Raw genomic sequence first — 26,278 nt, forward strand, 5'->3', positions numbered from 1 at the left:
TCGTAACTGTGCGCTTCCAACAGGGCCTTTCTTTTTCTTTATTGAGCCGATTTTTCTAATCTACCTGTTCAGAGATGACATTACATATCTCTGAGAACAGGTGGGACTTGGACTCAGCCCTCCAGGTCCAGAGGTAGGTACACTACCATAGTACCACAATAGGGCCCCAACAGAGCCTATTTTTCTTTTTTCCTACTTGTTTAATCAACCTGTTTAGAGATGTCACTACATGTCTCTGGAGCAGGTAGGCCTTGAACACAGTTCTTCTCGTCCAGGGATAAGGACACTACCATTGCACCACAAGAGGGCCCCTACTGCTCAATTTTTGTTTTCATTTTTTTTCCCTGAATTACCTGTGGCTGTATATAGTGTTCTTTTTAATATACAGTCACATGGTAAAAAGACACCATTGTGCGAAGACTTTATTATTCATTTTTCCACCATCAAGAAAACACTGTGGCTAATGAAACATTAACAAGCAAAGCCTGTTAAGGGCAATGTTATCATCTAAAAAGTGAGGGGTGTGTTAGGGAGGGAAGGAGGGGCCAAAATCAAAATGGAGTTGAATCAGGAGATAAAGCACTCTATTCCCCGCCGTGCTCACCTCTCTCTAAAGGCATCAAGAGCATTGGTAGACACCACATGCTCCTTCTCCAAGGAGACCTGGGCTCAAACATAACTGCAGAAGAGGGCAGGCTGTTGCCTGAAATTACCCCCTCCATAGCCTGCTGCCTGAACCTGTTGTTGGAGGTCCTCCGATCTGTCCACACCCTCTGCACCGGGTGCCCAGAAATCAGGATTGTGGGGCTGAAGTTCAACGAAAAGCACAGAATGTTTTTCAAATAGCTAAAAGGTGAATGCGAACACCCACAGCCAATATATACATGGTCCATGGATTGCGCTGCCTGTGAACTGCCCTAATTTGTAGTTCTATGCGACTGCTGCATGCAACACACTCCATCTAGTTTCCTGAGGGAAAGAGGGAGGACTCCAGTGTAGGGAGTGTTCCACAGGGAATTTCCCCGCCCCCACCCAACTACCAAAGGCAAAAAAGCACGCCAAGGCATATCCATGTGGCAGACATAAGAGCCGAGGTGGATGGTGTGCAGCAACAGTGTACACAGGAACTGCTGTTATATCTCCCCGAAAGAGAGACAACACATATTCAGGCGGTAGAAATTCTTGATGAAGGGCTCATGCCCGAAACATAGAACAATACAGCACAGAACAGGCCCTTCGGCCCACGATGTTGTGCCGAACATTTGTCCTAGCTTAAGCACTCATCCATGTACCTATCCAATTGCCGCTTAAAGGTCACCAAAGATTCTGACTCTACCACTCCCACAGGCAGCGCATTCCATGCCCCCACCACTCTCTGGGTAAAGAACCCATCCCTGACATCTCCCCTATACCTTCCACCCTTCACCTTAAATTTATGTCCCCTTGTAACACTCTGTTGTACCCGGGGGAAAAGTTTCTGACTGTCTATTCAGAAACTGAAAAAGTTTCTATCTATTCCTCTGATCATCTTATAAACCTCTATCAAGTCACCCCTCATCCTTCACCGTTCCAACGAGAAAAGGCCTAGCACTCTCAACCTATCCTCGTACGACCTATTCTCCATTCCAGGCAACATCCTGGTAAATCTTCTCTGCACCCTCTCCAAAGTTTCCACATTTTTCCTAAAGTGAGGCGACCAGAACTGCACACAGGACTCCAAATGTGGCCTAACCAAAGTCCTGTACAGTTGCAACATCACTTCACGACTCTTAAATTCAATCCCTCTGCTAATGAACGCTAATACACCATAGGCCTTCTTGCCACTCAGGTGGATAGAGCTTGTAACTTTCAAAGATCTATGAACATAGACCCCAAGATCCCTCTGTTCCTCCACCTCACTAAGAACCCTACCGTTAACCCTGTATTCCGCATTCTTATTTGTCTTTCCAAAATGGACAACCTCACACTTGGCAGGGTTGAACTCCATCTGCCACTCCTCAGCCCAGCTCTGCATCATATCCAAGTCCCTTTGCAGCCGACAAGAGCCCTCCTCACTATCCACAACTCCACCAATCTTCGTACACCAATCTTCGTATCATCTGCAAATTTACTGACCCACCCTTCGACTCCCTCATCCAAGTCATTAATAAAAATTACAAACAGCAGAGGACCCAGAACTGATCCCTGCGGAACTCCACTTGTAACTGGGCTCCAGGCTGAATATTTACCATCTACCACCACTCTCTGACTTCGACCGGTTAGCCAGTTTTCTATCCAATTGGCCAGATTTCCCTCTATCCCATGCCTCCTGACTTTCCGCATAAGCCTACCATGGGGAACCTTATCAAATGCCTTACTAAAATCCATGTATACTACATCCACTGCTCTACCCTCATCCACATGCTTGGTCAATTCTTCTGCTCCTCGGATGCTGCCTGATCTGCTGTGATTTTCCAGCACCACACTCTCGAAACATATTCAGGAGGTGGCTCAGATTGTGGGGCGCAGGCTCCTGAGGGACATTCAGGACCTTGCGGCCAAAGTGAAATTCTGTCTGAGCAGGGTACATAGATTCATCTGCACACCTGAGTATCCTACAACTGGTGCACGAAGACAGGTCTGTGCTTTGCCATTTTCAGGCGAGAAATGACATCAGCCGCCAGCTGGATGTCCCTCCCCATCCTGCTTGCCAATTCCTGCACCTACATCCAGCCTAGGCCTCCGCTACCAGCAACTTCCTGACTCTGGTCACCCCTGCTGGTATGGCCGTCCCTGCCACCAGCCACTCAAAGTCGTGATGGTAAAGATGTGGATTTGTGAAGTATGGCTACCTGATAATAGCTGCTACTCCTGATGGTGGGAAGGCCCAGTGCGAGTTGACTATGTTCCTGACATTGATTAGACCCTAGTGAAAGACTGGCAGAGTTCTGAGGGCAACTTGCAGATCCTCTTGGTCAATAAACAGGAGGTGCGTGTTGTAACTGAGGTTACGCACCTGGCGGAAAAATACACCGCCACGCGCACCATCTGCGAGGAGGCTCGAGGTAAAGGTATCTTTACAAGGTCTGAAGGTGGGAAGTCACTACCTGGGTGCAAAGGCACACCAGCGATTGACCACCTTCCTCAATGGGGAGACACAGACCTCTGCCATGACCCAGTGTACCTTTTTTGTCACAGAAGGAATGAACCAAAATTTTCTGGCCTTTTGTAACAAAACCAGGAGGAAGGGTCAAAGGGGCTAGCTGGTACAATGGCATGGAGGCCACCAGTTGTGTTAAAACCGGATAGGAGCAGTCCTATCCAGCAGCTTAAGTGAGTCAAGATTTTGGCTTCCAGCTGCTGCCAATTCGCCGACCAGGATTCTTCAGCTGGACTAAGGTAGACTCCCAGATAGAGGAAATGGGTGACACTCCAGCTGAACCTCTGTAACTCCTCTGTTAAGGAATCCACCTGCCGCAGACTGACCAGATATTCAGAACATTTGGCCCAGTTAATCCTGGTGGAGGACGTGTCTGACTGTACCACCTGGCATTCGTGCATCCTCCTGAGGTCAACTGGGTCATGAGGAACATGTCGGATAGGCAGAAAGAACCATCTCAGTGCCCAGCCTGCACAGAGCCAACGGTGACAACCTCTTCCGCAAGAGGCATAGGAAAGACTATACATCCGTGGAATAAAGCTGGCTGAGCAAGCTACGACCCTGATGCATTCCCCTACCAAAGTGATGGAACGCTGTCAAGGACCGGTTAACTTCAATCACATACTCTGGGAAGGTGTACTGACATCAGATCCAGGCAATGAACTGGGTCCCAAGCCCAAATGCTCGCAGAGTCCCGAGTAGGTACTTGTGATCAACACTGTTGAATACCTTCACCTAATTGGCAGGAAGGTACTCTATCGACCAGTCCTGTGGAAAAAATGGATCAGGTCACTGACCAGATGGACATTGCCATGGATCATCCGGCCCGGCACTGTATGATTGGTCAGGGTGGATCATATGGTCTAGCATGGATCCCAGACGAAGTGACAACACCTTGATGAAAAGTTTGTGATCCGTGCTGAGAGAGACCAGATGCCAGTTCTTAAGTAAACAAGGCAGCAGGACAATGAACACCTTGCACCAAGAAAAGGGCACTGTTCAGCCACAAAACATTCCTTCAGGTCCCATGCACAGTCGCATCCCACCCTAGGACTTCCCAGAATGCCATGAAGAACTCCATGTCAGCCCATCCAGCCGAGGGATTTGCCCCTCGAGAGCCGAATGAGGGCACCAGTCAGCTCCTCAAAGGTGATTGGAGCATTGAACATGTCCCAGGCTGACCTGTGGCAGCTTCTCTCATAAAACTCTTGAGATTCCTTGCTGGACAGGTACAGAGAGAACAATGATGGAAATGTGTTGCTGGAAAAGCGCAGCAGGTCAGGCAGCTTCTAGGGAACAGGAGAATCGACGTTTCAGGCATTAGCCCTTCTTCAGGAGAGAACAATGCCATATAATTGTATTTGATCTAGGCTCTGATGCCCTCTGAATTAGAGTTGAGTGACCCATTGTTGGCCAGCAGCACAAGGAGCTGCTAATGAAGTGCCTTTTTTTCTAGTGAACAGTAGAAGGAGAAGTCACAGTCCAAGTCCTCAAGGAGCCAGATCTGTGATGCCGTGTATGCACCCTGGAACCCAACTGCAGGTATCGGAGCTCACCATTCCTCACTTCATACACCCCCCTTCAAGACTGGCTTCACATCTGGCTGACTGAGGCATGACTCTAAATCAAAGACCTCCTTCTCTAACTCCTTGATCCTAGATTTCAGCCTGTTTGTCGACCCTCTCACGTACTCCTGACAGAAGATGTGGACATGAGCCTTGCCCAAATGAGCCTTTGTGGATAGAGCACCAGCCCGACAAGCAAACTTCCACTGTTACCCTCTACTTCTTACCATCAAGCCAATTTTATATCCAATTTGCCAGCTCGTCCTGGATTCCATGCAATCTAACCTTTCAGTGCAGCGTACCCTTCAGGTCGCATAGAACGTTATCAAAGGCCTTACTGAAATCCATAAAGACGACATCTATCACACATGTTCTTATGTGTCGCCTACGTGTAGATTCTTGATGAGGGACCTCAGGTTCATAGTTCTGTCCCCGCCACCACCATACCTCCTTGCCATAAGACTTGGCAAATGGGTCTTGATTGAAGCCTACATTTAACATTGTTTAATATGCATCTTGGAATGCCACAATTATCCCTGTAATCTTGATGGTTTAGAGGTCAGATGTCAAATCATAATGACTGAGACCATCTTGACGTTCTAGCTATCTTCCACATTCAGATGAGAGTCTTCTTTGTTCTGTCATTGAGATCGTTTGGACCACATTTTGTCTGGCATGTTCTTCCAACTTGCTGCCATGTGTGGTTCTGCCAGGACCAAGGAGTTTCCAACAACATTGCTCAAGAAATCATCAGAATGCACAACCTTTTCAGCATGTCAGTTTGAACATAAATCGTCATTACACAAGGAAATTGTTACCACTGCTTGCATTTCATATGTTCTCTTATTATTCTTTTCAAGAGGGGGAGAGGAGGAGAGCGCTAGTTATAGGGGACTCTCTAGTTAGAGGGACGGACAGGCGGTTCTGTGGACATGGGCGAGACTCACGGATGGTTTGTTGCCTCCCGGGTGCTAGGGTCCGAGACGTCTCAGACCGTGTCTTCAGAATCCTTAAGGGGGAGGGTGTGCAGCCAGAAGTCGTGGTGCACATTGGCACCAACGACATAGGTAGGAAGAGGGGTGGGGAGGTCATTCAAGAGCTCAAGGAGTTAGGCTGGAAGCTAAAAGCTAGGACAGACAGAGTCATCATCTCTGGGTTGTTGCCGGTGCCACGTGACAGTGAGGCAAAGAATAGGGAGAGAGTGCAGTTGAACACGTGGCTGCAAGGCTGGTGTAGGAGGGAGGGCTTCAGATATTTGGACAATTGGACTGCATTCTGGGGAAGGTGGGACCTGTACAAACAGGACGGGTTGCACCTGAACCAGAAGGGCACCAATATCCTGGGGGGTAGGTTTGCTAGCACTCTTCGGGGGGGTTTAAACTAATTTGGCAGGGGGATGGGATCCGGACTTGTAGTCCAGCAAGTAGGTTAGCTGTTTGTCAGGATGCCCAAGACTGTAGGGGGGCTGTGGAGAAGGTAGCACTGACAGGGACTACTAGCGGACACAGAGATGGGCTCAAGTGCGTATACATCAACGCAAGGAGTATCAGAAATAAGGTGGCTGAAGTCAGAAATAGGAAAGGTGCAGTCACCTTGTTGGGTGTTTACTATAGGCCCCCCAATAGCAGCAGAGATGTGGAGAAACAGATTGGGAAACAGATTTTGGAAAGGTGCAGAAGCCACAGGGTCGTAGTCATGGGCGACTTCAACTTCCCAAATATTGATTGGAAGCTCTTTAGATCAAGTAGATTGGATGGGGCGGTGTTTGTGCAGTGTGTCCAGGAAGCTTTTCTAACGCAGTATGTAGATTGTCCAACCAGAGGGGAGGCCATATTGGATTTGGTACTCGGTAATGAACCGGGACAAGTGGTGGGCTTGTTAGTGGGTGAACATTTTGGTGATGGTGACCACAATTCTGTGACTTTCACCTTGGTTATGGAGAGAGATAGGTGCGCACAACAAGGTAGATTTTATAATTGGGGGAAGGGAAATTACGATGCTGTAAGGCAGGATTTGAGGAGCATACGTTGGGAGCATAGGCTGTCAGGGAAGGATGTGGTGGAAATGTGGAACTTTTTCAAAGAGCAGATACGACGTGTCCATGATATGTATGTACCTATCAGGCAGGAAAGAAATGGTCGTGTGAAGGAGCCTTGGTTGACGAGAGAGGTTGAATGTCTGGTAAAGACGAAGAAGGAGGCTTACATAAGGTTGAGGAAACAGGATTCAGACAGAGCAGTGGAGGGATACAGGATAGCCAGAAGGGACCTGAAAAAAGGGATTAGGAGAGCTAAGAGAGGGCATGAAAAATCGTTGGCGGATAGGATCAAGGATAACCCCAAGGCATTTTATGCGTATGTGAGAAACCAGAGAATGACGAGAACGAGGGTAGGTCCGATCAAGGACAGTAGTGGGAGACTGTGTATTGAGTCGGAAGAGATAGGAGAGGTCTTGAACAAGTACTTCTCTTCAGTATTTACGAACGAGAGGGACCGTATTGTAGAAGAGGAGAGTGTGAAATGGACTGGTAAGCTAGAAGAGATACCTGTTAGAAAGGAAGATGTGTTGGACATTTTGAACAACTTGAGGATAGACAAGTCCCCCGGGCCTGACGGGATATATCCTAGGATTATGTGGGAAGCTAGAGAGGAAATTGCAGTACCGTTGGCAATGATCTTCTCGTCTTCACTGGCAACGGGGGTGGTGCCAGGGGACTGGAGAGTAGCGAATGTTGTGCCCCTGTTCAAAAAAGGGAATAGGGATAACCCCGGGAATTACAGGCCTGTTAGTCTTACTTCTGTGGTAGGCAAAGTAATGGAAAGGGTACTGAGGGATAGGATTTATGAGTATCTGGAAAGACACTGCTTGATTAGGGACAGCCAGCACGGATTTGTGAAGGGTAGGTCTTGCCTTACAAGTCTTATTGAATTCTTCGAGGAGGTGACCAAGCATGTGGATGAGGGAAGAGCAGTGGATGTAGTGTACATGGATTTTAGTAAGGCATTTGATAAGGTTCCCCATGGTAGGCTTATGCGGAAAGTCAGGAGGCATGGGATAGAGGGAAATTTGGCCAATTGGATAGAAAACTGGCTAACCGGTCGAAGGCGGAGAGTGGTGGTAGATGGTAAATACTCAGCCTGGAGCCCAGTTACAAGTGGAGTTCCGCAGGGATCAGTTCTGGGTCCTCTTCTGTTTGTAATTTTTATTAATGACTTAGATGAGGGAGTCGAAGGGTGGGTCAGTAAATTTGCAGATGATACGAAGATAGGTGGAGTTGTGGACAGTGAGGAGGGCTGTTGTCGGCTGCAGAGGGACTTAGATATGATGCAGAGCTGGGCTGAGGAGTGGCAGATGGAGTTCAACCCTGCCAAGTGTGAGGTTGTCCATTTTGGAAGAACAAATAAGAATGCGGAATACAGGGTTAATGGTAGGGTTCTTAGTCAGGTGGAGGAACAGAGGGATCTTGGGGTCTATGTACATAGATCTTTGAAGGTTGCCACTCAGGTGGATAGAGTTTGTAAGAAGGCCTATGGAGTATTATCGTTCATTAGCAGAGGGATTGAATTCAAGAGTCGTGAAGTGATGTTGCAGCTGTACAGGACTTTGGTTAGGCCACAGTTGGAGTACTGTGTGCAGTTCTGGTCGCCTCACTATAGGAAAGATGTGGAAGCTTTGGAGAGGGTGCAGAGAAGATTTACCAGGATGTTGCCTGGAATGGAGAGGAAGTCGTACGAGGATAGGTTGAGAGTTCTCGGTCTTTTCTCGTTGGAACGGCGAAGGATGAGAGGTGACTTGATAGAGGTTTATAAGATGATCAGAGGAATAGATAGAGTAGACAGTCAGAAACTTTTTCCCCGGGTACAACAGAGTGTTACAAGGGGACATAAATTTAAGGTGAAGGGTGGAAGATATAGGGGAGATGTCAGGGGTGGGTTCTTTACCCAGAGAGTGGTGGGGGCATGGAATGCGCTGCCCGTGGGAGTGGTGGAGTCTGAATCATTGGCGACCTTTAAGCGGCATTTGGATAGGTACATGGATGGGTACTTAATCTAGGTTAGAAGTTCGGCACAACATCGTGGGCCGAAGGGCCTGTTCTGTGCTGTATTGTTCTATGTTCTATGTTCTAAGACTGGACCCTTGGTATCTGAAGTCTCTAGACTGTGTAGATGATCAGATTCCCTACAGTATGGAAACAGGCCCTTCAGCCCAACAAATCTACACCGACCCTCTGAAGAGTAACCCACCCATACCCTATATTTACCGCTGACACTATGGGTAATTTAGCATGGCCAATTCACCTGACCTGCGCATCTTTGGAATGTGGGAGAAAACCGGAGCAACCGGAGGAAACTCACGCTGACATGGGGAGAATGTGCAAACTCCACATAGACAGTTTGCCCGAAGTGGGAATCGAACCCGGGTCTGTGGTGCTGTGAGGCAGCAGTGCTAAACACTGAGCCACTGTACCACCCCAAAGATGCTTAAAGTTATCTCTTTAATGCCTCGTGAAACAATTTGATCACTAGTACTTGTTTGTATTGTATTCCAGATCCGCTCAGGTAGATGCATTTGGGCTACTGTTCCAATACATGAAATATCACAACAGAATTTGGGGTTTTGTTAGGACTTCTGAGTACATGTAATCTGATTTGCAAGATCCTCCTTTTGAACAAAGAAAGAAAATTACTTTTTGGGTTGACTTGCACATACCACTTTGGCAATATTGCAGCTAAATATTAGAACTTTGCAGCAACACACTATACCAAAAGCACTAATTTTAGATGTTATTCTCCATGTGTTACTGCCTCTTTATTATCTCTCTGCAGTGGTGTGATGCTGCCTTTTTGTACTTTCTTGGTTCCCTTCTGTGTCTATTCATTACTGCTTGTTTAGGCACCCTTTCCCTTTACAATAGGTAATTACACAGACAGGAATCTGATCATTGAATCCCTACAGTTTGGAAGCAAGTCATTTGGCTCATCAAGTCCACACCAACCCTCTGAAGTGCATCCCACCCACACTTCTACCCTATCCTTGCATTTCCCATCGCTAATTCACCTAGTGTGCACATCCCTGGACACTCTGGGCAATTTAGCATGGCCAATCCTCCTAACCTGCACATCTTTGGACAGTGGGAGGAAACCCATGCAGATATGGGGAAAATTTGCAAACTCCACACAGGCAGTCACCCAAGGCTAGAATCAAACCTGAGTCCCTGGTGTTGAGAGGGTTCAGTGCCGCCCAACTACATTTTGTTGGATTGCAACTACTTGCACTTTTTCACAGATGCCTGCATTGTTCTACTGTGAGTATATTACATTTAAACACCTCTCCTTTGACACCAGCTCCTGTCTCATGCTTGTTAATTTACATGCCCACATTGTGGGCAAAGTCCTCTCAGTTTGGCAGATGACTTACTCAATACCACTAAAGCACCGAGACACCTCTTGGAGGAAGGCCAGCTGAACTCTTCTTCCCATCGAGCACTAAGAGGGCAATGGCTCATCTTGCCTAGAATCACATTCTTGAAGGGGTTGAAATCCCTACTGCCAGGTACTGTCAACCAATCAGAACCAGCAGCTGTGGTGTTTGGTAGTTTCCAGAAGGCCACAGCTGCTGCTGAGAATGAAAACCCAGACCAAGCTAAGCGATTTTCGGGACTTGCGGATGGTTTTTATGGGTGCAGTTGCAGGCAGTGAAGGCCAAGGGTGTCAGAAACAAAGTCAGTAGGGGGCTCTCAGTAACCAATTACCTGTTCTATGTATACCCTCCATTACCCACTGAGTACTTTTGTTTGAAGCCCTGTTACATTACAAGCTATGCAGTCTTGTTCCTCAAGGAGGGATGCTTGTAGCAGGCCTGCTTTTAGTTGGTTTACTCTGAGCAGTGACACTTAATGACTTCAGTAGGCCAGTTGTGGACAGGAAGGTCATTTATGGAACTTACTACCCAAAACTTAATTCCCATGGAGGTGAGAAGGGATTAGGAACTTGATGTGCCACCCCTAAGGCTTATTAAATGTCTTTTCCATTTCTTTGCCTCTCCAAGAACCGGGCAAGTTGATCCTTGAAGCTGTGGTGGATATAAAAGTGAATTATGTCTATCAGCTTTACAGAATTTTCATGTGAACCTGTGCTTTCACATACATTGGGGACTCTTGTAAGGTCTTTATACATCTTTAGGCATTGTGTGGCGGTAAATGGAGATGAGGAGATAGCATTGATTGTCTCACCAATCTCTCTCCTTAGAACTGTCCCTTAACTGAGTAGTCACAACGTAGTTCGTGTCAAGGCAGACTTCAATGAGACAAATAGTTTCACGGTATACCCACTTTTTTCAGCTGAATTAATTATTCATGTATGTCGTATTTACTTGCACTTGCTATGAGTCTGGCTTTACTTGAGGGGTTTGCAACATAGTGCACACAACAAGCTAAAGAAGAATCAAAAGCAGTAATGTTTCAAATCCATCAGCAAGCAATGTACCATCTTTGACCGTGAGCACAAGCATATTTTCAAAATCTTGTCAACTCAACTATTTCTAACTATGCATGCGCAATGGATCTGAATAAAATGCAAAGAGTCAATTGCAACTTTCTAGTTGGTGGGAAACAAAGCCTGCTGGTTTGCATGGTACACACACATGATGTGGGGAGGGCTGCCTGCAAATGTTGCTCCACTGCTTTGTGTATTTCTTTTTAGAAGCCAAGAATTGAATCACTGGCATAACCAAAAAAAATCAAAAAATATTCACTTTAAAATCCATGGTAATGTGGAAACATATGCAGACAGGTGGTCAGTTTACCGGCTGTTTCAGTTGTGCATCTCTTTCATGTGCAGTTTCTTCTCATACTGGAAAAACACGATAAATGTGCATGCTCATACTGAATGTTTGGTCCTGTGCATGCACAAGCCTAATGTTAGCAGATACTGGAGGAGATTGGCAACACAGATGAGACCTTGATGCTGAGTGAAGCAGCATTGCTTCCTGAAGTTTTTGAGGTGCACTTCTCATCTTGTTGTGGCTCACCAATACACCATGGCACACGGGTTAAAAACTACTGTCCTATTTTCTAAAAGATGGACTATATATTCTTATTCTATCAAGCAAAAAGAGAAATTGCTGGAAAACCTCAGAAGGTTAATTGAAAATTTGAAGAAGGATTATCTCTGATTTCTCTCCACAGATGCTGCCAGACCTGCTGAGATTTTGCAGCAATTTCTGATTTTTCTTTCCAGAGTTTTCAGCATATGGAGTCTTTTGATTATTTTATTTATTCTTACTCCCATGAGTAGAAACTCTATCCATGCATAAGGAAAGTTGCCTCTTGACCGAGCATCTTGAAACCTCCTTCAATCATTGACTGACTAGGATTTTACTTCCTACAGATTGGTTCTAACATGTCACAGATCAAATGGCCCCTTTGTAGTTATGTACACCGTAGTGTTTCCCTTCATCCCAACTGTGTCCCCTTTGGTAGCAGTACTGCTCCAAGCCTAGCCTATTTGTTTAGTTTCCTCTGAGTTAAAAGCAGCAGCTTTACAGCAGAGGTGGATGGACAATAATCCCAACCCCATCCTGTGACATTTCCAGTAGGTTAGTGATATGCAATCCAGTGTTTCTTGACAAAATATGTGCAGATTATTGAAACTGAGATGTTACTTTTTCTCTATAGAATGTCCAGTTATCACTATTGACTGAAAGAGGGATGGGAGAAGCTGTGCAAGAGTTTGTTGACAAAGAAGAAAAAGATGCTATTGATGAGCTGGTAAAATTTCAGTTGGAAAAGACACAGCGGTTTTTGAAGGATCGGCACATTGATGCGACTGAACACAAGATTGATGAAGAGGTAAATTATCTGAATATTTTCTAACACATATCTATATCATGAAATACTGGCTTTCAACAAAATATTGCTTTGTTAATGGAAAACAACTGTAATTTGGGAAAATATCCCCATGTTCTTCACAGATGAGCAATCAAAATAAATAAATGCTGAATCATCAGATGGAAAGCTAATACTGTTACTCACCATCTGTGTTGAAATCTGTAACCGTTGTGCAAGAATAGTAACTGAGGAAAGCAGGATCCCATGGCATTGCAACTAGCCAGATTAGAACAAAGCTGGGGACAGAGATATCAAGGTATCAAAATTAATCTTGTTGAACAGTCAGTTTCATTATCAGATAATGGCACGCGAGAAATGTAAATCTATCATTGCCGTTATTCCATATATTAGTCCTTAGACAATGGAGGGAAAAGAATAAGTGGACTTCCTGGTCCGAGTTACTACCTGGTAACTTTGAGAAAGTAAATTTATATAAATATTGCTCGAAAACAGAATAAGGATCAATTGCAAAATCCAAATCCAAATCTAAAAATCTCCTTAATGCCAATTTCAAAAAAATGACTGATGAAAATGGTTCTGTAACAAATCCTTGAAAAGCCAGTTGAGTGGACCCATAGAATAGGGTGCTGTGCCATTTTCCATTGGCTGCCTGCGTGCCACCCTAAACCTGACACTGTGAATGATAGGAGAGGGGTCAGATAGGTCAGGTTGTTTACCTCTGGCCCAGTTGAAGTCCTTGTCTATTCACCCTATCCATGCCCCTCATGATTTTATAAACCTATATAAGGTCACCCCTCACTCTCTGATACTCCAGGGAAAACAGCCCAAATCTATTCAGCCTCTCTCTAGAGCTCCTTAGAGCTCAAATCCTTCAACCCTCGCAACATCCTTGTAAATCTTTTCTGAAACATTTCAAGTTTCACAACTGATAAGAAGGAGGCCAGAATTGCATGCAATATTCCAAAAGTGGTCTAACAGCCGCAACATGAGCTCCCAATACTCAATGCTCTGACCAATAAAGGAAAGCATACCAAACACCTTCTTCACTATCCTATCTACTTGTGGACATAGCTGAATGTCGAGCACCATTGTTAATCGCCGTCTCCTTGGCCTACCTGCAGCACTGTCAGTGGTCACTCTCTTTCTGGCACTATGAATGGTCAAAGCAGCTGACCTCCAATCAGTCTCATAGTAACTAAAGGACCATTTTCTAAAAAAATTAAAGGATCGTGAGCCTGCTAAGTGGAGGCAGATTCTTTTCCTGATATTTGTGCTGGGATGCGGGAAGTGTAAAATTGGTCCTTAGTATAAAATTTATTCATACGTGGTAGAAACATAGATATTATAGAAACCCTAATTATCAGATAATTATCAGTCTCATTATCAGATAATGGCACATAAGAAATGTAAGTCTATCATTGCCGTTATTCTATATATTAGTCCTTAGACTATTTGGGCCAGCAAGTCCACACTGACCCTCCAAAGAGTAACCCGCCCAGACCCATTCCCCTGCTGCTCTAAATTTACCCTGTAATAATGAACCTCCTTAGACACTCTGAATACTATGGGCAATTTAGTATGGCCAGTTCACCTGACCTGCACATCTTTCGATTGTGCGAGGAAACCAGAACACCTGGAGGAAACCCACGCAGACACGGGGAGAACGTGCAAACTCCACTATGACTGATTGGAGGTCAGCAGCTCTGACCATTCATAGTGCCAGAAAGGCACCAATATCCTGGGAGGTAGGTTTGCTAGCACTCTTCGGGGGGTTTAAACTAATTTGGCAGGGGGATGGGATCTGGACTTGTAGTCCAGCAAGTAGGCTAGCTGTTTGTCAGGATGTCCAAGAATGTAGGGAGGCTGTGGAGAAGGTAGCACTGACAGGGAGTACTTGCGGACACAGAGATGGGCTCAAGTGTGTATACTTCAATGCAAGGAGTATCAGAAATAAGGTGGGTGAACTTAAGGCGTGGATCGGTACCTGGGACTACGATGTTGTGGCCATCACGGAAACGTGGATAGAAGAGGGACAGGAATGGTTGTTGGAGGTTCCTGGTTACAGATGTTTCAGTAAGATTAGGGAGGGTGGTAAAAAAGGAGAGGGGGTGGCGTTGCTAATTAGAAATGGTATAACGGCTGCAGAAAGGCAGTTCGAGGGGGATCTGCCTTTGGAGTCAGAAGTCAGAAATAGGAAAGGTGCAGTCACCTTGTTGGGTGTTTACTATAGGCCCCCCAATAGCAGCAGAGATGTGGAGAAACAGATTGGGAAACAGATTTTGGAAAGGTGTAGAAGCCACAGGATAGTAGTCATGGGTGATTTCAACTTCCCAAACATTGATTGGAAGCTCTTTAGATCAAGTAGATTGGATGGGGCGGTGTTTGTGCAGTGTGTCCAGGAAGCTTTTCTAACTCAGTATGTAGATTGCCCGACCAGAGGGGAGGCCATATTGGATTTGATACTTGGTAATGAACCGTGACAAGTGATGGGCTTGTTAGTGGGTGAACATTTTGGTGATGGTGACCACAATTCTGTGACTTTCACCTTGGTTATGGAGAGAGATAGGTGCTTGCAACAGGGTAGGTTTTACAATTGGGGGAAGGGTAAATACGATGCTGTAAGACAGGATCTGAGGAGCATAAGTTGGGAGCATAGGCTGTCAGGGAAGGATGTGGTGGAAATGTGGAACTTTTTCAAGGATTAGATACAACGTGTCCTTGATATGTATGTACCTGTCAGGCAGGAAAGAGATGGTCGTGTGAGGGAACCTTGGTTGACGAGGGAGGTTGAATGTCTTGTAAAGAGGAAGAAGGGGGCTTACATAAGGTTGAGGAAACAAGGTTCAGACAAAGCATTGGAGGAATACAGGATTGCCAGAAGGGAGCTGAAGAAAGGGATTAGGAGAGCTAAGAGAGGGCATGAAAAATCTTTGGCGGATAGGATCAAGGATAACCCCAAGGCATTTTATGCGTATGTGAGAAACATGAGAATGACGAGAACGAGGGTAGGTCCGATCAAGGACAGTAGTGGGAGACTGTGTATTGAGTCGGAAGAGATAAGTGAGGTCTTGAATGAGTACTTTTCTTCAGTATTTACAAATGAGAGGGACCGTATTGTTGAAGAGGAGAGTGTGAAATGGACTGGTAAGCTAGAAGAGATACTTGTTAGGAAGGAAGATGTGTTGGACATTTGGAATAACTTGAGGATAGACAAGTCCCCCGGGCCTGACGGGATATATCCTAGGATTATGTGGGAAGCAAGAGAGGAAATTGCAGAGCCGTTGGCAATGATCTTTTCGTCTTCGCTGTCAACAGGGGTGGTACCAGGGGACTGGAGAGTGGCGAATGTTGTGCCCCTGTTCATAAAAGGAAATAGGGATAACCCCGGGAATTACAGGCCAGTTAGTCTTACTTCGGTGGTAGGCAAAGTAATGGAAAGGGTACTGAGGGATAGGATTTATGAGTATCTGGAAAGACACTGCTTGATTAGGGACAGCCAGCATGGATTTGTGAAGGGTAGGTCTTGCCTTACAAGTCTTATTGAATTCTTTGAGGAGGTGACCAAGCATGTGGATGAGGGTAGAGCAGTGGATGTAGTGTACATGGATTTTAGTAAGGCATTTGATAAGGTTCCCCATGGTAGGCTTATGCGGAAAGTCAGGAGGCATGGGATAGAGGGAAATTTGGCTAGTTGGATAGAAAACTGGCTAACCGGTCGAAGTCAGAGAGTGGTGGTAGATGGTAAATATTTAGCCTGGAGCCCAGTTACAAGTGGAGTTCCGCAGGGATCAGTTCTGGTCCTCTGCTGTTTGTAATTTTTATTAATGACTTGGATGAGGGAGTCGAAGGGTGGGTCAGTAAATTTGCAGATGATACGAAGATTGGTGGAGTTGTGGATAGTGAGGAGGGCTGTTGTCAGCTGCAAAGGGACTTAGATATGATGCAGAGCTGGGCTGAGGAATGGCAGATGGAGTTCAACCCTGCCAAGTGTGATGTTGTCCGTTTTGGAAAGACAAATAAGAATGCGGAATACAGGGTTAACGGTAGGGTTCTTAGTAAGGTGGAGGAGCAGAGGGATCTTGGGGTCTATGTTCATAGATCTTTGTAAGTTGCCACTCAGGTGGATAGAGCTTGTAAGAAGGCCTATGGTGTATTAGCGTTCATTAACAGAGGGATTGAATTCAAGAGTCGTGAAGTGATGTTGCAACTGTACAGGACTTTGGTTAGGCCACATTTGGAGTCCTGTGTGCAGTTCTGGTCGCCTCACTTTAGGAAAGATGTGGAAGCTTTGGAGAGGGTGCAGAGAAGATTTACCTGGAATGTTGCCTGGAATGGAGAATAGGTCGTACGAGGATAGGTTGAGCGTGCTAGGCCTTTTCTCATTGGAACGGAGAACGATGAGGGGTGACTTGATAGAGGTTTATAAGATGATCAGGGGAATAGAGTAGACAATCAGAAACTTTTTCCCCGGGTACAACAGAGTGTTATAAGGGGACATAAATTTAAGGTGAAGGGTGGAAGGTATAGGGGAGATGTTCTTTACCCAGAGAGTGGTGGGGGCATGGAATGTGCTGCCTGTGGGAGTGGCAGAGTCAGAATCATTGGTGAACTTTAAGTGGCAATTGGATAGGTACATAGATGGATGCTTAAGCTAGGACAAATGTTCGGCACAACATCGTGGGCCGAAGGGCCTGTTCTGTGCTGTATTGTTCTATGTTCTATGTTCCACACAGAGAGTCGCCCGAGGCTGGAATTGAACCTGGGTCCCTGATGCTGTGGTGTCGCAGTGCTAACCCTGAGCCCACACTTGTGGTGTGAGATCATAACAATTCAAATGTAATTCCTGGTTTTGTTGCCCCCTTGGTTGAGAAGAGAAAATAGAAATTCTCCTTACCACTGATGTTCTGGAAATGTGTGCATCAAGTGACAACAAATGCAATTCTAGTTGTGATCGTATAGCGTATTGTTCATGTTCTCGCGTGAATATATGCACTTGGGGAAGATGTCAATCAATGATCAATTCAAATACAACCATACCCCAGTTTGTATCACAGAATTAATGTTGCAGGAGAGAAAGAGGCTATTCACCTCGTTTTTGCGCTGGCTCATTCAATAAAATCATTACCTAGCGCCAATCTTCTGCTTTATTCCTATATCTGCATTATTTTTATACATAACATAAGAACTACATCAGCAGTAGGCCATCTGGCCTATCGAGCCTGCTTTGCCATTTAATAAGATCATGGCTGATCTTTTCGTGGACACGGCTCCACTCACCCGTGTCTCACCATATCCATTTATTCCTTTATTGTTCAAAAATTTATGTATCTTAACTTGAAAATGTTTACTGAAGTAGCATCAACTGCTTCATTGGGCAAGAAATTCCAGATTTACAATCCTCTGGATGAAGATGTTCCTTCTCAGTTCAGTCCTAAATCGGCTCCCCCTCTAATCTTGATACCATGCCCTCTTGTCCTAGTTTCACCTGCCAGTGGAAACATTCTCTCGACTTCTACCTTATCTTTTCCCTTCATAATTTTATATGTTTCTATAAAATTCTGATTCCCCCCTCATTCTTCTGAATTCCAATGAATATAATCTCAGTCTACTCAGTCTCTCCTCATAAGCCAACCCCTTCAACTCTGGAATCAACCGAGTGAACCTTGTAAGGACAGCATGAAACAGGATGATATGCTCAAACAGGTTGATGTTAAGAAGGAGGATGTGCTGGAAAGTTTGAAAAACATAAGGATAAATAAGTCCCTTGGGCAAGAAGTTTGTGTAAGACCACTTTTTTAGATTGTACTCTATGAACATATTTTTCCCCATAGCCTCTATGTTTTAGTTCAGAGAGCACACTTTGTCAAAATCTATATGATTTTGTATTAAAGTGAATTTTGTGCAACAGAACAATTGAGAGGAGTATTAGAAATATAAAAACTTCATAAGCCACACACTTTAAAAAATATTCTCTTTAACTATCTGAACAATAATTGGTTCCTTCATCAGCACATAATGTATCATTTTGTCTGATTATTGGGTTTCTGTTTATTATTTAGGTATTTCATAAATTAACTCATCTTTAACTTTTAGGTTCGCCATTTTCGTGAAACCCGGAGAAAAAACACAGCTGAAGAAGATGAAGAAGTTCAAGAGGCAAGTTGTTTTCTATATCGTGATTCAGTACTAATTTTCAAGTCTTTAATTAAATATCACAGCTGTATCTCTGCCTTTTACACACTGTGTCTGGACTTGGACTGTGCAAACTTTGCAACTACACTATATTTCCAGATTTTAGAATGATGTACTATTACTGTCCTGTAAACACATGGGTGCAGATTTGACTTCTCCAAACCCAAAAATATTCTCCAGTAATTAAATATAGATGTCATACTGAGTACTCTGTAATCCATGAATATTTTCAGGCAAACAAGAGCATGTTGTCCTTACATGTCTGCTTAGCTTTATAACAAAATTGCTGAGTTCAAAAGGAATGGTATTCTAATGTCTGCATGTTTTGTAATTTTATCAGGATGGTTAATTCAGCATCTCCCTGGTATTTTGCTCCAATGTCCATTCGTGATGTGTGAACATGGGTACTGAACATTAGAGAACAATTCACTCAGTTGTGTCAGAGCTGAACCTGATTGTGTCTTCACTTGAATTGTATACAATCCAGTTGAAGTCACAGAATAATGGTCAGGATAATGAATTTTGGCTGGTGTTCTTATTGATTCAATCTCGATCCTTCAATTTCTGCTTAACTTAATGAGTAAATTCATCATTAACCTGGAACTAAAAGCTGTAATCTGTTGATTTTTGTCAAATAGTATTAAGCCCCAAATTGCTCTTGCTGTCAAATCACTGGAGTAAGCTCAACAGTGTGAACTGCATTTCTGTAAATTGGGGTAATCTAGAAGAAGGGCAGCAGGTGTGTATGGACATCACTACATGCAAAGTTTCTCCAAGTCACACACTTTCCTAACTTTGAAATATGTCATCACTATTATCACTCATTCAGTCACTGAATTAGATTCGGTTTTTACTAAATTCTAGAGAATGTGTTATTCAGCCTATTAGGACAAAGAGTTCTATAAATTAGATATTTAAAGTAGCAATGCTGTTGGCATTAGAAATTGATTTAAATTAATTTGTACCAAAACCTTCAGCTATTGTTTCATGAGGAGCAAGATAATGCAAAACCAGACTGGGCTGAACATGGCAAATTGGCCTGAAATATAAAAGGAATGAATAATGCCTATTTTTAAACATTTTGGTTTCTTCTATTTTCTCCCTTATTTATTGCCCATCATAATTACCCATGAGAAGATCACGTGTACTGCTGTCGCAGTTATTCTGTAGATAAATTTCAGTGTTTTTCAAGAAGGAATTCCAGGATTCTAACCCAGTGACTGAATGAGTGACAATAGTAACAATGCATTTCAAATTTGGTAAAGTGTGTGACTTGGAGGAAATTTGCAGGTAGTGGTATCAATATACACCTGCTGTCCTTCTTCTAGATGTGTACACCTTGTTATCAAAGTAGTCTTGATAAGTTGCATAAATATTAATAACATAAGTGTCAAGATATTAACTTCAGAATTTTCATGCATACCTTCTAATTGTAATTACCCAGTTCTGCTTCACAGGAGTTAAATTGGCTGACTTTCTCTCCAAATTCTTTCAAATTTGATCCCCATAATATTTTAATACATGCAAAGAGATAGCATCACTAAGTATATATCAGCCAAGCCCATAATCTGGATATTGGCACCAGGTAACTGTCAAATTAATATGGATAATACTTGCTTAATTTTATTACAATAAACCTTTTTTCTAATGGACAGTTGTCTTTTCTCTCTCCATTAATTAAAAGGCAATGAGTAGAGCCAGAGCTCACAGAACTGAAGGAAAAGATACCTCTTCATTAATTAGTGATGATGACATGGTCGTTTCTGAAGAAAAAGCTGCAGATTCTGATGAAAGTAGCGTGCCCATAGCTAACAGAGGGAGAGGCAGAGGTCGTGGAAGGGCCAGCACTAGAGGCCAAAGTTCTTCCACAGCAAGAGGAGGATCCAGAAGAGGAAGCAGTAAGAATTGTTTATATTATACAAACATACTTCACAATTTGGGAGATCATGCCTCACAAATTTGTTAGAGTTCTTTGATGAAATGACTAGGAATGTTGACGAGGGCAGGGCGGTAGACATAGTCTATGTGGATTTCAGAAATGCCTTTGAGAAGGTTCTACATGGTAGGCTGCTCTGGAAGGTTAGATTACATGGAATCCAGGGCAAGCTGGCAAACTGCATTCAAATTTGGCTTGATGGTTGGAAGCAGAGGGTTATAGTGGAAGGATGTTTGTTGGACAGAAGGCCTGTGACTAGTGGGGTGCCTCAGTTGTCGGTGCTGGGCCCATTACTGTTTGTTATCTATATCAATGATTTGGATGAAAATGTACATGGCATGATTAGTAAGTTTGTAGATGACAATAAATAGGCAGTATTGTGGATAGTGAGGAAGGTTAGCAGAAATTGCAGCAGGACCTTGATTAGCTGGGTAAGTGGGTCGAGAAATGGCAAATGGAGTTTAATATAGATAAATGTGGTGTCATACATTTTAGAAAGTCAAATCAAGGTAGACGTTTCGTGGTGAATGGCAGGGTTGAAAGAATGTAGTGGAACAAAGCGATCTTGGAGTTCACAGTTCTCTTAAAGTGGAGTCACAGGCAGACAGGACAATGAAGAAGGCTTTTGACACATTGGCCTTCATCAGTCAGGGGATTGAGTATAGAAGTTGGGAAGTTATGTTGCAGTTTACAGGACGCTGGTCAGGCTGCACTAGAAATATTTTGTTCAGTTATGGTCACTTTGTGAAGGATGTTATTAAACTGGAAAGGGTGTAGAAGAAATGTGCAAGGATATTGCCTCGACTCAATGGTCTGGTTTATAGGGAGTTGTTAGACAAGCTAGGACTTTTTTTTAGAGCATCAGAGACTAAGGGGCGGGGGGCTTTTTTTTAGAGGTGTTTAAGATCATGAGAAGCATGGATAGGGTGAATGCACTCAGTTTTGGGGAATCGAGGACAACAGAGCATCAGTTTAAGGTAGAAGGGAAAGAATAAAAGGAAACGGCAGCTTTTTTTGCACAGAGGCTGGTATGAGTTGCCAGCGGAAGTGGTTGGGGCGGGTACATTAACAGCATTTAAAAGACATTTGGACAACTACATGGATAGGAAAGGATTAGAAGGATATGGACCAAGTGCAGGGAAATGGCGTTAGCGTGGACGGACATTTTGGTCGGTATGCACCAGTTTGGGCCAAAGGGCCTGTCTCCATGATGTAGGACTCTATGACTCTATGGCTTTTCTTACCTGTCAACTGTGTTTAGAGTCCTACAGCATGAAAACAGACCATATGGTCCAACTCATCCATGCTTACCAAGCTTCACAAACTAAACTAGGTCTATCATGTTGGTTCCATACAATAATGACTGTGCCATTATAGCTAAATATTTATTTTTCCACCTGAGTTATTCTCACATCCAACCTTCTCGGAGAGACCAAGAAATTCAAATCAATAAAAAAAAATATTCTTTTGAAAATTCCTCTCTGACGCTTTCAGATGGTTAAAACCAGTCTGTGAGATCATGTGGACCTTTGGTTAAGTTGAGGACATCCCTAGCATTAGCACCAAGCACACTAGTCAGCAGTGTATTTCACAGGACACAATTCTGTAGCAGAAAGAATTTCTTATTATCCAGTCTGTTACGCCACACATGAATATTTTAACCTCATGTTCGTAGTCCTCCACAATCTGTTAGTATTCTGGAATCAGTAGTGACAATATCCAGCTGTTAACTTAACTACTAGACCCCGTGGCAGGTCACCTCCTAAATGCTGTGAAATAATTGGACCTTTTTAAGGAGTAAACGCTCTTTAAATCAAGAATCGTTCCTTTAGCTCTCTTTTTGGACCTGAGGCAACTATGTCAGCTTTCATTTGGGGAAATGAAAGTATTTGATAGATGGACTGATCAATAGTTTGTATATTGTTAAAGTAGCATTGTTTGGTTCTTTTTGTAAAACTACTAGCTTTCAACACAGCATAGTTACATTAGTCATGAACCTTCAGTGTTCTCAGCATGGTAACATCAGCAACACTTCCACTCTGTTTCTTTTGACCTTGCTTTTTGCAAATAATGCTTGCATTCATTTTTACTGGACCACATTAACTTGCAGTTATCTGTGACTTTGTTATTGCCTGGCAATTATGAAGGGTGAGAGAAGCAGGTTGGCACTTTTATTTTTCTCACCTTTGGAGTGTAAGCAGAGGTGTTTTAATTGTTTCAATCATTTGAGATAGGCTACAATGTGTTTAGACCATAATATGTAAGTGCAGAATTAGACCATTCAGCCCATCAATTCTGCACTGCCATTTGATCATGGCTGATATAATTCTCAACATCATTCTCCTGCCCTCTCCCTGTAATCCTTGATCCTCTTACTAATCAAGAACCTATCCATCTCTGTCTTCAATGCATTAAACACCAAGTTATAGTCCAAGAGGTTTATTTGGAAACACTAGCTTTCAAGGTGCTGCCTCTTCATCAGGTGGTTGTGCAACAAACACCTGATGAAGAGGCAGTGCCTCAAAAGCTAGTGCTTCCAAATAAACTTGTCGGACGATAACCTGCTGTTGTGTGATTTTTAACTTTGTCCACCCCAATTCAACACTGGCACCTCCAAATCATAAATACACACAATGACTTGGCCTGCACAGCCCTCCGTGTCAATGACTCGCTAGTAATTGGAACCAGGTGGACTTTATTGACTATGAGATTTTGATTGGGGTTGTTAACCTGGGCCAATCAGGAAAGAACTGGCTGACTGACACAACCAGGAGATTTAGAATCTCTTCGATTTAGAATCTCCTCAATTTAGGGTTTGGAGATGCTGGTTTTGGACTGGGGTGTACAAAGTTAAAAATCACACAACACCAGGTTATAGTCCAATAGGTTTAATTAGAAGCACACTAGCTTTTGGAGTATCACTCCTTCATCAGGTGGTAGTGGAGGGCTCAATCCAAACACAGAATTTATAGCAAAAATTTACAATGTGATGTAACTGAAATTATACATTGAAAAATTGATTGTATGTTAAGCCTTTCATCTGTTAGAATACCGTTTCACTTCTTTCATGTGTAAATCACAAAACCTTTTTAAAAAGTTGCATTCTCAGGTTAGCTGTTTACAATGGTGATAGCTAGACAATATGTTGAAGGTGTTAGCCCCCTGTGTTCTCTGTCTATGCCATGATGTTTAGATTGATTCTAATCTAAAAAGTGAGATAATGGAGTTTTACATGAATTCATGCAGTTTTTGAGCTACGGACAATGTAACCCTGCAAGTACAAATTCACCCCACAAAATATATGTGCATGTGGGTCTTTGTCTGTAGTGTTTCTGTCTGGGTTGGGGGTTGTGAGTGTGAGAAAGTGTGTGTGTAGTGAGTGCAGAGTGTCTTATGTCTGTGAGGGAGTGTGTGTGTGTAAGAGTATCTGTGTGTGTGTGTGTGTGTGTGTGTGTGTGTGTGTGTGTGTATAGTGCAATGGTGGTCACCTGTGATGTGACAGAACCAAAGGTCCTGGTTGAGGTCCTCCCTATGGGTACCGAACTTAGATATCAGCCTCTGCTCGGCCACTTTTCACTGCTGCCTGTACCGAAGTCCGCCTTGGAGGATGGTCGCCCAAAGGTCCAAGGTCGAATGTCCTGGACCACTGAAGTGTTCCCCAACTGGGAGGGAACACTCCTGTCTGTTGATTGTTGTGTGGTGCCCATTCATCCGTTGTCATAGCCTTTGCTCGGTTTCCCCAATGTACCATGCCTCCAGGCAAGGGGGTGGGGGGCAGGTGGTCTGTTAGTGCGCAGGGTGGCTGGGGGCTAGGCAGCCGACAGCATGCCCACTGGAAAGCTGGTTGCGGAGGGTCAGCCGGTACATGGGTTGGCTGGAGGCCGGAGGGTCGATCCACAGTCTGGAGGAAAGTGGGCCAGGAGGAGCCTGTCAGTATGTGGGTTGGGTGGGGCCAGGTAGCATCCTCTCAGAAAAGCAGGTATAGGGCAGGCCGGTCAGTACATAGGGAGGCTGAGCTAGACAGCCGATGGCAGTCCATAGGAAGGCTGATTGGGGAAGGACCAGTCAGTACATAGGGTGGCTGGGAGACAGACAGCCAATGGCTGGTCAGTAGGAATGCTAGCCAGGAGAAAAGGTCAGTCAGTATGCAGGGTGGCCAGGTGTTGAAAGGCTAACAGCCCAATTGTAGGAAAGCAGGTCAGATGTGGTTGGTTAGTACGTTGGGTGACCAGGAGCCAGTGGCCAACGACAGAGTTGGAGGACAGTGGGCTGGGGAGGGTCAGTCAGTACACAGGGTGGCTGGAGGTCAGAAGGCCAACAAACAGCTCATTAGAAAGCAGCCTGGTGTAGTCCCCCAGTACGTAGGTGACTGGGAGCTGAGTGGTCATTAACCAGTCTGGAAGAAAGTAGGTCTGGGGAGGGTCGGTCAATATGCAGGGTGGCCACTGTCCTACAGGAAGACTCCCAAAGGATGGGCTGATCAGTATATGGCGGGGACTGGTGTCAGGTGTCTTTTCTTTAGAACACAGACCCAATATAGCTATTTGCTGTTTGATTGCACTGTCTTGTCTGTGTTTGTTATCTTTGTGATGAATGGAAGCGGGATTTGAGGTTTGACCTTGCTGCCCTTACCCTTATATATAGTTTTTTTTTGTGAACTGTAGTTTTCTGTTTGTTAACTGTTTAAATCTTCTGGTTATATTTTCTTAGAATCTCCTCAGTTTAGGGGACTGACTGTGTTACTGCTGCTGTTGGTTTCTGCTCTTCTTTTTGGAGAACCTGATTCTTAACTGGTTGACTCAAAAGCCAGTTTTTTTAAAATAAAAAATAGGTTAGGTGGGAGGGGTGTGTGGCTTGCTGGGATGCTGGAGGGAATGTGTTCTGTGTTCCATTTGATTGGACTGTCTTGTCTGTTTGTTACTGTTTCATTTTTGACTGAAGGTGGGGTTTGAGGTTTGCCCTCCTTTCCCTGTTAACTGATTATACGATGGGGTTTGGTCTTGCTGCCCCTTCCCTGTAATTTGTTTGTGAACTGCTTTTGTTTGTTGAGAAAGTGAGGTCTGCAGATGCTGGAGATCAGAGCTGGAAATGTGTTGCTGGAAAAGTGCAGCAGGTCAGGCAGCATCCAGGGAACAGGAGAATCGACATTTCGGGCATAAGCCCTTCTTCAGGAATGAGGAAAGTTTGGTGTGGATCTGACGAGGGAGACGGACCCCACCACCAAGGATATATTTCCCTCCCCTCCCCTATCAGCATTCCGTAAAGACCACTCCCTCCGTGACTCCCTCGTCAGATCCACACCCCCCACCAACCCAACCTCCACTCCCGGCACCTTCCCCTGCAACCGCAGGAGGTGCAAGACTTGCGCCCAAACCTCCCCCCTCACCTCCCTCCAAGGCCCCAAAGGAAACTTCCATATCCGCCACAGATTCACCTGCACCTCCACACATATCATCTATTGCATCCTCTGCACCCGATGTGGCCTCCTCTATATTGGGGAGACAGGCCGGCTACTTGCGGAGCGTTTCAGAGAACACCTCTGGGACACCCGGACCAACCAACCTAACCACCCTGTAGCTCAACATTTCAATTCCCCC

The 26,278-nt window shown here is 44.4% G+C and overlaps 1 protein-coding gene across 3 annotated transcripts in view; it reads left to right on the forward strand.

Annotated features, from left to right (window-relative positions):
* mre11a (MRE11 homolog A, double strand break repair nuclease) overlaps positions 1-26,278 on the forward strand; it is a 115,923-nt gene that overhangs the window by 61,905 nt on the left and 27,740 nt on the right. For all 3 annotated transcript variants that reach the window (XM_087988021.1, XM_043691497.2, XM_087988020.1), the window contains 3 exons: positions 12,380-12,553; positions 18,647-18,709; positions 20,430-20,643. In XM_087988021.1, coding sequence (XP_087844147.1) covers positions 12,380-12,553; positions 18,647-18,709; positions 20,430-20,643 — 451 coding nt within the window. The remainder of the gene's footprint in view (positions 1-12,379; positions 12,554-18,646; positions 18,710-20,429; positions 20,644-26,278) is intronic.

The sequence above is a fragment of the Chiloscyllium plagiosum genome, unplaced genomic scaffold (genome assembly GCF_037043375.1).
Source record: "Chiloscyllium plagiosum isolate Xiang-an unplaced genomic scaffold, Cpla_swu_hap1 HiC_scaffold_6, whole genome shotgun sequence".
Taxonomy (NCBI): Eukaryota; Metazoa; Chordata; class Chondrichthyes; order Orectolobiformes; family Hemiscylliidae; genus Chiloscyllium; species Chiloscyllium plagiosum.